Source organism: Oreochromis niloticus, linkage group LG1, assembly GCF_001858045.2.
Source record: "Oreochromis niloticus isolate F11D_XX linkage group LG1, O_niloticus_UMD_NMBU, whole genome shotgun sequence".
NCBI lineage: Eukaryota > Metazoa > Chordata > Actinopteri > Cichliformes > Cichlidae > Oreochromis > Oreochromis niloticus.
Window position 1 is genome coordinate 13345521 of NC_031965.2, and position 12567 is coordinate 13358087.

The window sequence follows — 12567 nt, forward strand, 5'->3', positions numbered from 1 at the left end:
AATCTAGTTTGTCTAGATTATTGCTCTCTGAAGAAGTTTTCTTGGATGGCTCCATTTATGAGTGTCCTTCCGAGTTATTTGCATTGCCCAATATTAAGCCTGCAATCTTTGTGTTGTATCTATCAGGAACTTACTGTAACAGTGCCAGTGCCTGCTTCGTGGCGTCAGATGGTAAAAACCTGCGTCTCTATCAAGCTGTTGTGGATGCCAGGAAACTACTGGATGAGCTGTCAGATCCTGAAACATCTGTGAGTATATGCAGTTTTGTTATTGCTCACTGCAATGTGATAGTTTTCGTTTAAGGTTTATGTGAATGTATCTGGGTTTTCATTACTCACACTGCGGAACTTTAGAATTTGTCATGAGGGACCAAGAATTGAGTTAAAATCAGGCTTATGTGTTGCTTTGTTTGGCTTAAAGGTGTTCACCAACCATAAAACACAGCAGCTGTCAAATACACACATTATTCACAGATGTTAACTTTTGCTATAGGCCAGCTTTTAAATAACCTAACACCTATTACATCAGTCACACAGATCCTGAATTTATAGGAAATGTGGCTATGTTGTTTTTGAAGCAAAATATTTGTTTTCCTCATGCCCTTATAACAATTTCCAGACTTCATTCCTCTGTACAATATAAAAATATTATGCAACACTTTCTACCACTCCAATGGTTTTAAATGAAATGCAGTATGATGAAATACAAAGTAGATTACGTGTTTTTGTGTTTTATTTTTTCCTTGTATGTCTCTTTTTAGAAACTAGTGGGCGAAGTGTTCAATATCGTCAGCCAGCAGTCCACAGCCAGACCCGGCTGTATCATAGAGTTGGACGCTATTACAAACCAGGTTAGCAGCTGCTCTGCATTTTTTCTCACCCACTTCAAATCAATGACAGACCAAAATTCTTGGCATGAACTACTGAAACCTCCTGATCGATAGCATCACACAGTTTACTATATCTATGTCCATGTGCCTCCAGTGTGGAGCCAGTACACAGCTGCTACACGTCTTCCAAGAGGACTTCATTCTAGGTTACAAGCCCCAGAAAGAACCAGAAGCAAACACACCAGCCTTTCCTCCTGGGGGAGGTATAGCACACTGTTAAACTCTGTGTCGGTCTGTTTATTCCTATTTTACAACCCAGTTGTCATTAGATGATGATAATCCTGCATTTTACTCTATCCAGATTACCAACCTCCTCCCTTCTCTGAGAAGTTTTTCCTGGTGGTGATAGAAAAGGATCTCAACAGGAACTCTGTTCTGCAGATGTGGCATCTACATCTTAAGTCTGTGCAGGCCTGTGTGGGTAAGTGTATTGGTGCATGAAGCAAAGCATTTATAGGTGAAATTGAAAAATAATGTGAAGTCTACTTTTTTTAATTTAGATTAACTTGTCTCTTCTGATGTGTTGCCTCTGTGTGCAGATGAGCCAAGACCAGATTACAGCTTCCAGAGCCAGCTGATGGTTCCCAATCAAGTTGTGAATGCTGACTCATCTCCAGAGACTTCTCCTGTCAGACCCCTGCCACGGTCAACTTCAACAGCTAACTTGCAATCTGCTAGCAAACTGATCCTCAGTTCAAAGCTGGTTTACAGCAAACGCCTTGACCTTCCTCATGGGGTGGAGGTTACTCGGGCGACCCCATCAGCAGGTTGGAATATAAACATATGAGTATAACCATGCTGTTGTTGCTGATGTGTGAAAACATTTCTTTTTTTTCCAGTGGTTACTCAAAACATACTAAAAATCTTTACACATACTTACTGTAATAATTCAATGCCTGTCGACACAGTATATTCAATAGGTTGTGTGTCTTTATCATTCAGTTTTGAGGAAATAAGTTGCTTAATTGGTTTAAATGAAAGAATATGCTAAAGAAAAATATTCTTAAATGTCATTCTGTCTCCTCTTTCTACCAGGACATCTGAGTTCCTCCTCTATTTACCCCGTGTGCCTGGCTCCATACTTGATTGTTACAACCTGCTCTGATTCCCGAGTGCGGTTCTGGCACTGTGCTGTGGAGGGTGGTGATGGTAATGGTATGGATGGCGAGGACAACTGGGTATACCGCTGGGAGCCCTGGGCCCTGATGAATGAAGAGGAGGACAACAACAGTGCTGTGTGTGTGTCAGGCCGGCCTGTAGCTGTGTCGTGTTCTTACATCGGCAGGCTGGCTGTGGCTTTCAAACAGCCACGACAAGGGCAGGTAGGAAATTAGAATTTGGCTTTGTATTTGTATTCTGAATGTATTATACCACAAAAAAAGCAGCATAGAAATTGTGGAAATTACCTTGAGGTGAAAGAAAAATGCAATAAAAATGTAAATTGGGCAAAGAAACATCATTTGGCTGGACCCTGGATTTTCCCATTAATGGATACTAATGCCCTGTGTCTGCATATTATTTGACTTTTATGTAAAGTGGAGAATGATCAAGTTTTGCATTTGGGCTGCGTCTAGAAATGGTCAGCATTAGTGAGAAGGGATTAAAAACTAGCTAGATGTCACTGAAGTGCAAATAAGTTCAGGTTTAACATCAGCAGTCTGGCTTACAAGCAAGTCTGTGTATTTACTGTTAAGGTGCATGTAAAAAGTATTACTAAGAGCCTTACTGTCTTACTGATTTGTCACAGCAGTCATGTTAAATCAAATGGTCTTCTGTTGTCCTCAGAGTCTAAGTTCCAGAGAAGACTTCTCTATGCATGTGTCCATCTACGAGTGTGAGTCTACTGGTGGCTCAGAGTGGGTTTTAGAGCAAACTGTCCACCTGGATGATTTCGCCAGACCCTCTTCCACCCTGGATCCAAGAGTCAGTGTGGACTCGAATCTCTTTGTCTACAGCAGGTCAGGAACTATTACATTTATCATATTATGTCAGACTAAGTGTTTTGCTTGTATGTCTGATAAGTTATTCATTTTCTTCACCTCAGGTCTGACTTGTACATGAGCAGAGACCATAGCTCACCCAACATTAAGCACTACGTGCACTTGGACTGGCTATCAAAGGAGGATGGATCGCACATCCTCACTGTGGGAGTGGGCTCCAACATTCTTATGTACGGCCGTATCTCTGGCGTGGTCAATGAGCAGACTAGCAGCAAGGAGGGTGTGGCTGTTATCACCCTTCCTCTAGGGGGCAGTATCAAACAGGGGATCCGCTCACGCTGGATCTTGCTTCGGACCATTGACCTCCTGTCATCTGTGGATGGCACCCCATCACTGCCGGTCTCCCTTTCCTGGGTGCGGGATGGCATCCTAGTGGTGGGCATGGACTGTGAAATGCATGTGTATGCACAGTGGCATCAGGACAAGAAGCCCGGTGAGGGAGAAGAAGGCAACCTTTCATCAGCAGACATAGCCGGAGGTCAAAGCACAGTGTCCTCCTCGATCTTTGAAGGGAGGGCCAGGTCAAAGAGTGTGTTTGAGGGGAGTACTGCAGTAGATGAGGCCCTTCGTGCCCCGGCAGGACTTCAAGAAGGAGGACTCTTTGAAGCAGCTCACTCGTTGTCCCCAACTCTGCCTCAGTACCATCCAACCCAGCTGCTGGAACTCATGGACCTTGGCAGAGTTCGGCGTGCCAAGGTGAGTCCATTTCTACCTCATTCAGTAGTGAAAAACATCCAAGTGAAATCTAGTGAGTTTTTACTCAGTGTTTTTCACACGACGTGACGCGGATTAGCTGATTTTAATAAAGTCTTGGCCTTTTTTTGTGTTTGTCAGGCCATCCTCGCCCACCTGGTAAAATGTATTGCTGGGGAAGTCGCTGTGGTTAGGGATGTGGAGGCAGGTGAGGGCGGAGCCAGGAGACATCTGTCTCGGACAATCAGCGTTACTGGCAGCACAGCAAAAGACACCATAGTGTCGGGCCGTGACGGAGGCAGGGACTACACAGAGATCAACTCCATCCCTCCCTTGCCTCTGTACTCCCTCATGTTGGCTGACCTAGACACCTCTTATAAAGGACCTGAAGAGAATGCTAAGGGAACTAAAGGGACTGATGGTGAGGCAGCCCAAAAGTCCACAGAGGACCAGTATGCTGACCTCTTCCAGGTAGGCAGAGTTGAGACTTGAACAGATTTTGTTGTTAAAGGTTTACCTGCGTTGCGTGTAAGGACTTTAAACTCTTCTCTTCCTGCATTAACAGGTGCCAACAGTTACCACAGATGACTTTGTAAACTTTGCCACAGATAAACCAGAGAAGAAATCCCGAGTTATTAACCTCTCTCAATATGGGCCTACCTATTTTGGGCCAGAACATGCTCAGGTAAAAATAAAATAATCTACCTATGGAGAAGTAATATTTGTTTATCAGTTCTCTGCTTCACTTGCTTTCTTCTCATTTGTGTCCAGGTGCTGTCCAGTCACCTCATGCACTCCAGCCTTCCAGGCCTGACCCGCCTAGAGCAGATGTTCTTGGTGGCCTTGGCTGATACTGTTGCAACCACAAGTGCTGAGGTCGCAAGCTCCACTGATCAACAGTACACAGGTCTGTCTAGTTTGTGTGTGTTCCAGTCATACTTATATGTACAGGAGACTGTGTACAATATAACACATCTGACATGTGGCATAAACACTGTATTCCTTAAAAAGAAGTCAGAACAGCATCCTTACTGATATTGCACTCCAGCAGTAAGTTGATTACGGTCCCCCTCCTCAGTTCTGCTATACATATTTTCAGCAAGCAAATTGGTTCTAAGTCTTGGTATTTTAATTGAAACCTAGCAAATTGGTCCAATATTGCATTAAAGTTAAATAAATGTTATTAACAAACAGAATACGAATACTTTTCTTGAGTCATTCGCCAGCTATCAAATCATTAACATAAACAACAGTGGTTAAACTGTTCCTTTCTCTTTTTCAGTATCTTTTGCCTTTTTTACTTCAGTTTTTCGGTCGTTTTTATTTAGTCTTTTGTGAGGAAGACATTAGCAGCTTGTTCCTGTGCTAAGTAAGCAGAGAAGAGGGTAAGAAGGTTCAAGGACAGGAGACATATTGTGTGACAGGATCACATGAACTCAAGTGATACTTGAGTTTAAAGGTCTTTGCCCTCTTGTTGAGTGGTCTGTGGGGGAAAAAAACTGATCAACTGCTGGTATTTGTGTAGGTGGCGAGGCTCTTGATGAGTGTGGACTAAGGTACCTGCTCGCCATGCGTCTTCATACCTGCCTGCTCACCTCTCTGCCCCCACTCTACCGCATGCAGCTGCTCCACCAAGGTAAAGTACGCTGCTCATGGTGCTGCTGCTGTGACATGAGTATACAAAACGTTTTGTATGACAGTTATGGGGTATATTGCCCTTTTCATTATCCCTGTTATTCACTATCCCAATCCAACTATCTGCTTCTATTGCAGGCCTTTCAACGTGCCACTTTGCATGGGCGTTCCACTCAGAGGCAGAGGAAGAGCTGCTGAACATGATCCCAGCAATGCAGAGAGGCGACCCACAGTGGTCTGAGCTCCGGGCCGTGGGTGTGGGTTGGTGGATAAGAAACATCAACACTCTGAGGAAAATGGTGGAGAAGGTAACAGGATAAATATGGATATTTATATTCATAAAAATCAAAATGTAATGCTGATGATGGCAATATCTGTATAGAATGTCATTTTACTCAGATTTTGCCTCAGTTTCTAGTATTATAAACAGTGAGGTGAGTATAGGAACTAGAAAAGGAAACTTACCATCCAGTTCACTCTGTAATGTAATTAATTTCCTACAGGAGTTTTCCATTTCTAATAAATATCGAACCGCTAGGAGTTACTGTAAAGACTTTATGAATCAAAGCAATTGTGAAATATTGATAACTCTTTAGAAATAACTAAATAAGGACTATTGCTTGTTTATAATCAGTTGGGAAAAGCTGCATTCCAGAGGCAAAATGACCCTTTAGATGCTGCCCTGTTCTACTTGGCCATGAAGAAGAAAGCTGTCCTGTGGGGACTCTTTAGGTTGGACATTTTCTCTAAACGCATAATTAATTTGAATAGTTTTTACAATGTTCAGAACAAGAAGTTTTAAGTGAATTTTCTTACTAAAGCAGAATGGGATACCAAACTCTGTGGCTTTGTTCTTTCAGGTCCCAGCACGATGAGAAGATGACTCAGTTCTTCAAAAACAACTTCAGTGAAGACCGCTGGCGAAAGGCAGCTCTCAAAAATGCTTTCTCCCTACTGGGAAAGCAGCGCTTTGAACAGTCGGCTGCCTTCTTCCTGTTGGCTGGTTCCCTCAAAGATGCCATAGAGGTTTGAGGATTTTCAATAGTTCACAGACAACTTGCTGATGCTGTGTTTACTCCAGCAGCATATTTCAGTGTAACTTGCAGCAGCAATATCATAAAGTTGTCTCTCTTTAAGGTGGTATTGGTGCAGAAATCTGTGGATAAGAGAAGCCTAAATTATACTGATAAGATGCAGAACAGTAGCACATAGTCTTTGTTGCCCTAGATTTTTCTCACCACACAGTCAAAATGTACAGATAGGCAGAAAAGGGTTATGAGTTTCTGTTTGTACCTTGCAGAAATCATTAACTTTTTGCACTTGGCTTGTTATTTCTTTAAAAAAAAAAACCCTGCACTGTTAACTCATCACGCTGTTTCATGGTGTGTAGGTGTTGCTGGAGAAGATGGAGGATCTCCAGTTAGCCATGATAGTAGCAAGGCTGTATGAAGCTGATTTTGAGAATTCATCCACCTGCCAAGGCCTCCTTTATGAGAAGGTCTTGGGCTGCAACAGGGACGGGAGTGGTTACCACTGTTCCAGGTTGCACCCCGATCCGTTCCTCCGCAGCATAGCCTACTGGATCATGAAAGACTACACGCGAGCCTTGGACACATTATTGGAGCGAATCCCAAAAGAGGACGATGAGAACCCTGGTTAGTTGGTTGAAGAGATTTTAGTGATTTTTAAACAGCACCTTCCACTGAAAGCGGATTGTGCATTATTCATGCTGTTTTCAGCTGAAATAAATATTTTCTCCCTTTTCTTTCCACTTTTGTGCATCAGATGTGATGGTAAAGGCTTGCAACCCTGTGGTGTTTAGCTTCTATAACTACTTAAGGACACACCCTTTGATCATTCGCCGCCACTTTGCAAATCCAGCGGGCACAGCAACAACAGTAGGCCTCACTGCTGAAAAGAGCAGCGCAGACGAGATCAACCTCATAGAGCGCAAACTGTTCTTCACTACGGCCAATGCACACTTCAAGGTGAGTCCATACTAATCTAGCTATTTACTCCAATCCAGTTCTTTTGGTGGAGTTGGGAACTTGTACATTATATGTGTAAGTATAAATATGTAGTATAAAGTGAGCCAGTTACAATTGAAGTAAAGAGTAAGTAAAGCATTAAAACAGTAAGGACAAGAGTAAAAGATTAGTGAAATCATTGCCTTCTGACACAACTAGCAAAGAACATTTTAGTCTATAAATTCAAGTGCACTTTGTTGCTTGTGCCTATAACTGATGATCAATTTTTAATGTCCAGACTGCTTCCTCTGAAATCGCAGGACTAGGGTAAACAGGATAGGGTGAAACCGTGATGTTCATGAGCTTCATAAATAAATCACAAACACAGCAAACAGCTTTACACAAGAATCAACTTCCACTATCAAAGGATGCAAAATTTGTTACACGCAGTTTACTGCAGTCGCATACAATTTCGCAGGGAAAGAGAAAGAATATTTTTGCCTTGTAGTTTAGCAGAAATGCAGTAGTAAGTCATGATATTGTTGTTGTGCTCGATCACAGAATATTATTGTATTTTTGCTCCGTGAAGACCTGCTGAATTTGCTCTCTTTCTACTCCTCTAAAGGGAAATGAAATGTAGCAGTGTTATAACAGGAAAAATTAGACTGGAGTAAAAGCTATACTCGGAGGCTCTCAATTACATGTTGCATCATTGAGTGTGATATGAAGGAAGTTAGATAAGCTGTAACTAAGAAACTAACGTTTTTGATTGACCCACAAGGGTTCGTGGATTTAAGATTCAGATTCAGATTTAGGTCTTAGCTGTCGCTGTTTGATGTCATACCTTTTACATAATCATCATTGTAGACAAAGAAATCCACTTTGTTACAATAAGAAAAATAATTGTAATTTATCACTTCCATCCCCCTGTGTATCATTCTGATAACTACAAAAGCATGCATGCAGAGATTATATGACAAAAGTTCATATACATATTATATAATCTCTGAATCTTGTAGGTGGGCTGCCCAGTTTTAGCTCTGGAAGTACTTTCCAAGATCCCCAAGGTTTGCAAGAAGTCTGGCTCATCGCCTCTCAGCGAGGCTTCATCCAAGGCCAATTTAAACACAAGCCAACCCTTGGAAAATGGCACTCAGGGAGGTTTGGACTGGGGCTCTCCAGCAGCACCAACAAAGGCCTGGGGAGGAAATGATGGCGTTGGTGGGTTGGACTGGAGCCAGCCTATGGTGAAGGTAGAGGAAGATGACCTGAAGCTGGACTGGGGAGATGACAAGGAAGATGACGAGGATGAGGACGATGATGGTCTGACCATGAAGAAACCAGAGCTTGAAACCAAAGGAGAGGAGGGTTCAGGAAAAGGCAGCCAGAAACTGCAAAGCGAGGACTCACAGGTAGCAATAATATCTAGAATCTCCTTGAGTAATTGTGGAGATCTCAGATTTTATTTTATTGTGTGTTTTTTCTTTGGTTGCACAGTTACAATACCAAAACGGGGGGAAAAAAACTTCATTTTGATGTTGTATGAAGGCACATCCTTGTCTAGTTTCTGTACTGTCTTATCTGGCATATAGGAGACGACAGATACAAACCAAAATGTTATTTTTAAATGATTTTTATTTGGAGTTAACACATCAAAGAAGACCTGCCTGAACACTCAGCCAGCAGAGGATAACGTTTATTAGGACATGTAATTTAATTGTTATTATAAATAAAAAACAATTGTGAGGGCTCGACTCTCATTCAGATGTAGTTTTCTTGAATGAGAAAAGAGAAAAGCAAAACATGTTTCTTTTGGTGGGGTCTTCTCCAAAAGGTGGAAACCTGCAGCAAAGGTGTCTGAGAGTGTTCTTGGAGTTGATTTGCAAATTGAGTCGGCCCCAAATATAAATTTCAAGGAGACTACAAAGCGTGGTCTTTTTCCTTTAAGTCACTCGCGTGTATTTCAGGGCGAGTCGGAGGTGGACGTGATAGCAGAGCAGCTGAAGTTCCGTGCCTGTCTGAAGATCCTCATGACAGAGCTGCGTACGTTGGCTACAGGCTTTGAGGTGGACGGAGGGAAGCTCCGCTTTCAGCTCTACAACTGGCTGGAGAAGGAGATAGCAGCCATGCATAAAATCTGCAACTACAAGGTGGACTTTAATATTATTTGATGTTGTTTTAGCCGATTTTAAAAACTGCTGAATGTTTCTAAAAATGTTTTTCAGTTCTGGTTCATTGTAATTTATTTTTTTAACCATAAACGTTATCAACTCAGGTGGAAGGAAAGGAGGAAGAGTCAGAGGTGGAGCGCTGGGGAGAACGCTCAACATCGGTGGACATATCAGATGACGTATTGGAGCGTACAGATGCCGGAGCCTATGAGCGTCATCAGATGGAGCGCCGCCGGCTTCAGGCCAAACAGCAGCACTCTGAGAGGCGCAAGGCATGGCTGAGGAAGAACCAGGCCCTGCTCAGAGTGTTTCTATCCTACTGCAGCCTTCATGGAGCCAAGGGAGGCGGAGTCACTTCTGTTCGCATGGAGCTTCTGTTCCTTCTGCAGGAGAGCCAGCAGGTATGCATGTACATTTATACATACGTCATTATATATATTTATGTTTTTTATTAGTACAAAACTGTTTACAGAGAAGGCAAATTCCCTTTTTGTCATACTTCGTAGGAGACCACAGTGAAGCAGCTGCAGTCCCCTCTGCCTCTGCCTACTACACTGCCCTTGTTATCTGCTTACATTGCCCCCACCAAGACGGTCATAGCCAACCCTGTTCTCCACCTCAGCAATCACATACACGACATCCTCTACACCCTCACACTCATGGAGACCCCACCACATCCGGACATCATGGACGATCGGGTCAGTACTTTTAAAAAAATCTCTAACTTAACTTTAAGTTGACTGAAAGTCTTACTGTCTGGTTGTTCAGTTTGGGGATGAATCACGAAAAGTGATGTTCATGTTTTTAGGTGAGCGCTCTGCACACGCTAGCAGCATCTCTGTCTGCTTGCATCTATCAAGCACTGTGTGACAGTCACAGCTACAGGTAAGCACGTGCACTGTAACATATCCAGAAACCAAAACTGGCTTCACATTACCCTTGTGCTCAAAGTACACGCTCATTGCTATTTAGTAGTTAAGTATTATTGTTTTTGATCCTGCACTTGTGTAGCCTTAGTCTGACTCCAGGTCTGATCAGACATTTGTATCTTTGAGTTTCACACTATGAAAGAAGAATAAATATATTTAACAAAATGTTGAACGTGCATGTTTTGGACTATTGTGACTTTATCGGTTAATGTTTTGGTTGCTTTGCAGCTGTCAAACAGAGACCAACCAGTTTACAGGGATGGTTTACCAGGGCCTTTTGCTCAGTGAGAGGAAACGACTCCGCACAGAAAGCATTGAAGAGCATATTACTCCCACCTCTGCCCCTGCACAGTGGCCAGGTAATAAGACCTCTTACTTTACTAGCCAGTTGTGTTTTTTGGGAGTTGGTTTGATTCTGACTGAAGAGAGAAATTTGGATTAGAATATAATGTTGTATTAAACACATTTCCTCTAATTTGTAGTTTTACAAAATGAAACTGAAGTCATATTTCACAGATGCATAGGATGGGGAAAATGGCTTTATGTGCGAACATCACAGACAGTATTTTGTGAAAAATGTGAATAGCAGGATGAGAGAGAGTGCAGAGCAAAGCAGGCAGTCTGTGTTTATGCAGAGAGGCAGATGGTGTTCTATAATAGGAGCTCAGTGGCCTCTGGGAAGGAAATGGAAAGAAAGAGACTGATCACGCCATCCTGAAAAGGTTTCTCGATGGTGCTGAGATCGTGTTTTTGTTTGCCTGTGGAAGTTATTTGTGTAAATTAGGGGTTAATCTGTTGCTGGTTTATCACGTCGGATGTGCTTCCCCTCTCTGCAGGTGTGTCGTCCCTGATTTCTCTGTTGACGTCCGCGAGGGACGAGGACCAGCCAAAGCTCAGTGTGCTCCTGTGTGAAGCTGTTGTGGCAGTTTATCTTTCCCTGCTAATCCATGGCCTGGGCACTCACAGCAGCAATGAACTCTTCCGCCTGGCAGCACATCCCCTCAATAACCGGGTGTGGGCCGCAGTCTTCGGAGGAGGGGCCAAAGTCATCATTAAGCCAAAGAGGCCTGAGGCTCCACCAGGTAAAATGACAATTTGGAAGTTAGCGATCTAAAACCTTTATCTTTACCATGTCAACATTGTTCATGGTTTTAATTATTTGCCTTTATCCCTTGATTCAGCACATGAAGTTGACCTTTTTCCTCCCACGCCTGTTTTCCCTTTAACATCTCTGATCACTTCCACTTTTGGTATTATCGCGTAGATATTTACTTAGCACTGTCCTGTTGATGCTCCTAACATGCTGCTGCTACTCGTGTGTGGCGTCTTGTGTGAGTGTGCCCTCTGCCCTGTGTCCCAGTGCCAGCTGATTTTGAGGCAGCCAGGCCAGAGGAGTCTCAAGAGACAGGAAGACCAGAGCAGAGCAACTTCACCTCAAACCCCACTGTCACCCCTACTGAAACCCAGCGCCCTAAACGACCCCCTCCTCCTGTTTTAAGGGACGAGGGGGTGGGCACTGTGGTATCTGCAGCTAACACCAGCTGTGAGTAACTGGGCTGGTGGATTGCAGTGCTGGTTTGCAGAATTGCAGTGCATGGTAATTGTAAAGGTTTGCATTGTTGCAGCTGCTTGACTGACCCACCCCTCTATCGTGAAGCTACTGCTGAATGAGCATTACAAACAAAATTTTTTAAAAAACCCACTAGTGTTATGACAAGCCAACAGCTGTGTGTGTGTTTGTGTGTGTATACTGCATTGCATGTACATGTTGTAACGTCCTCTGTGCTCATTTTGTGTCACTGAAGCACCAGCTGGGCCTAGCAACGAGTATTCAGAGGCCAATGCTGAGCAGCCCACTATATCTGAATCTGAGACTAAACCAGGTACACTTTCAGAGGCTTCCTGTAGCGTTCAGGCTAAATATCTACTTGTGTGTTGTCCAGATTTTAGAATGAAATACAACCACAATTCAAGGAAACCACTGCGGTGCTGTGTTAAATCTAAACAATAACAGAATGTAATAATTTACACATTTCTTAAACCTATATTTTATTTACAATACAACACAAAAACCCTATCAGATGTTTAAATTGAGATATTTTACTCTTTCATGGAAAGTATTCATTCACTTTGAATTTGATGACAGCAACAAATACCAAAAGATGGAACAGGGTGACAAAAGGCCTAAAAAGTAACATTTTGCAATTAATCAGGTTCATTTACAACATGTCACTAACATGATTGCTTTGTAAAAAAGAGCATCTCGAAGAGCTGAGGGTCATC

The 12567-nt window shown here is 42.9% G+C and overlaps 1 protein-coding gene across 3 annotated transcripts in view; it reads left to right on the forward strand.

Moving 5' to 3' along the window:
- Nucleotides 1-12567, forward strand: part of dmxl2 (Dmx-like 2) — a 39098-nt gene that overhangs the window by 14642 nt on the left and 11889 nt on the right. For all 3 annotated transcript variants that reach the window (XM_005463170.3, XM_025908695.1, XM_025908691.1), the window contains exons 15-38: nt 127-248; nt 761-850; nt 984-1092; nt 1191-1310; nt 1429-1656; nt 1925-2211; nt 2675-2847; nt 2934-3585; nt 3724-4053; nt 4148-4267; nt 4354-4489; nt 5108-5218; nt 5356-5525; nt 5852-5949; nt 6078-6243; nt 6608-6872; nt 7003-7205; nt 8204-8596; nt 9152-9334; nt 9460-9756; nt 9862-10053; nt 10164-10240; nt 10513-10643; nt 11121-11366. In XM_005463170.3, coding sequence (XP_005463227.1) covers nt 127-248; nt 761-850; nt 984-1092; nt 1191-1310; nt 1429-1656; nt 1925-2211; nt 2675-2847; nt 2934-3585; nt 3724-4053; nt 4148-4267; nt 4354-4489; nt 5108-5218; nt 5356-5525; nt 5852-5949; nt 6078-6243; nt 6608-6872; nt 7003-7205; nt 8204-8596; nt 9152-9334; nt 9460-9756; nt 9862-10053; nt 10164-10240; nt 10513-10643; nt 11121-11366 — 4899 coding nt within the window. The remainder of the gene's footprint in view (nt 1-126; nt 249-760; nt 851-983; nt 1093-1190; nt 1311-1428; nt 1657-1924; nt 2212-2674; nt 2848-2933; nt 3586-3723; nt 4054-4147; nt 4268-4353; nt 4490-5107; nt 5219-5355; nt 5526-5851; nt 5950-6077; nt 6244-6607; nt 6873-7002; nt 7206-8203; nt 8597-9151; nt 9335-9459; nt 9757-9861; nt 10054-10163; nt 10241-10512; nt 10644-11120; nt 11367-12567) is intronic.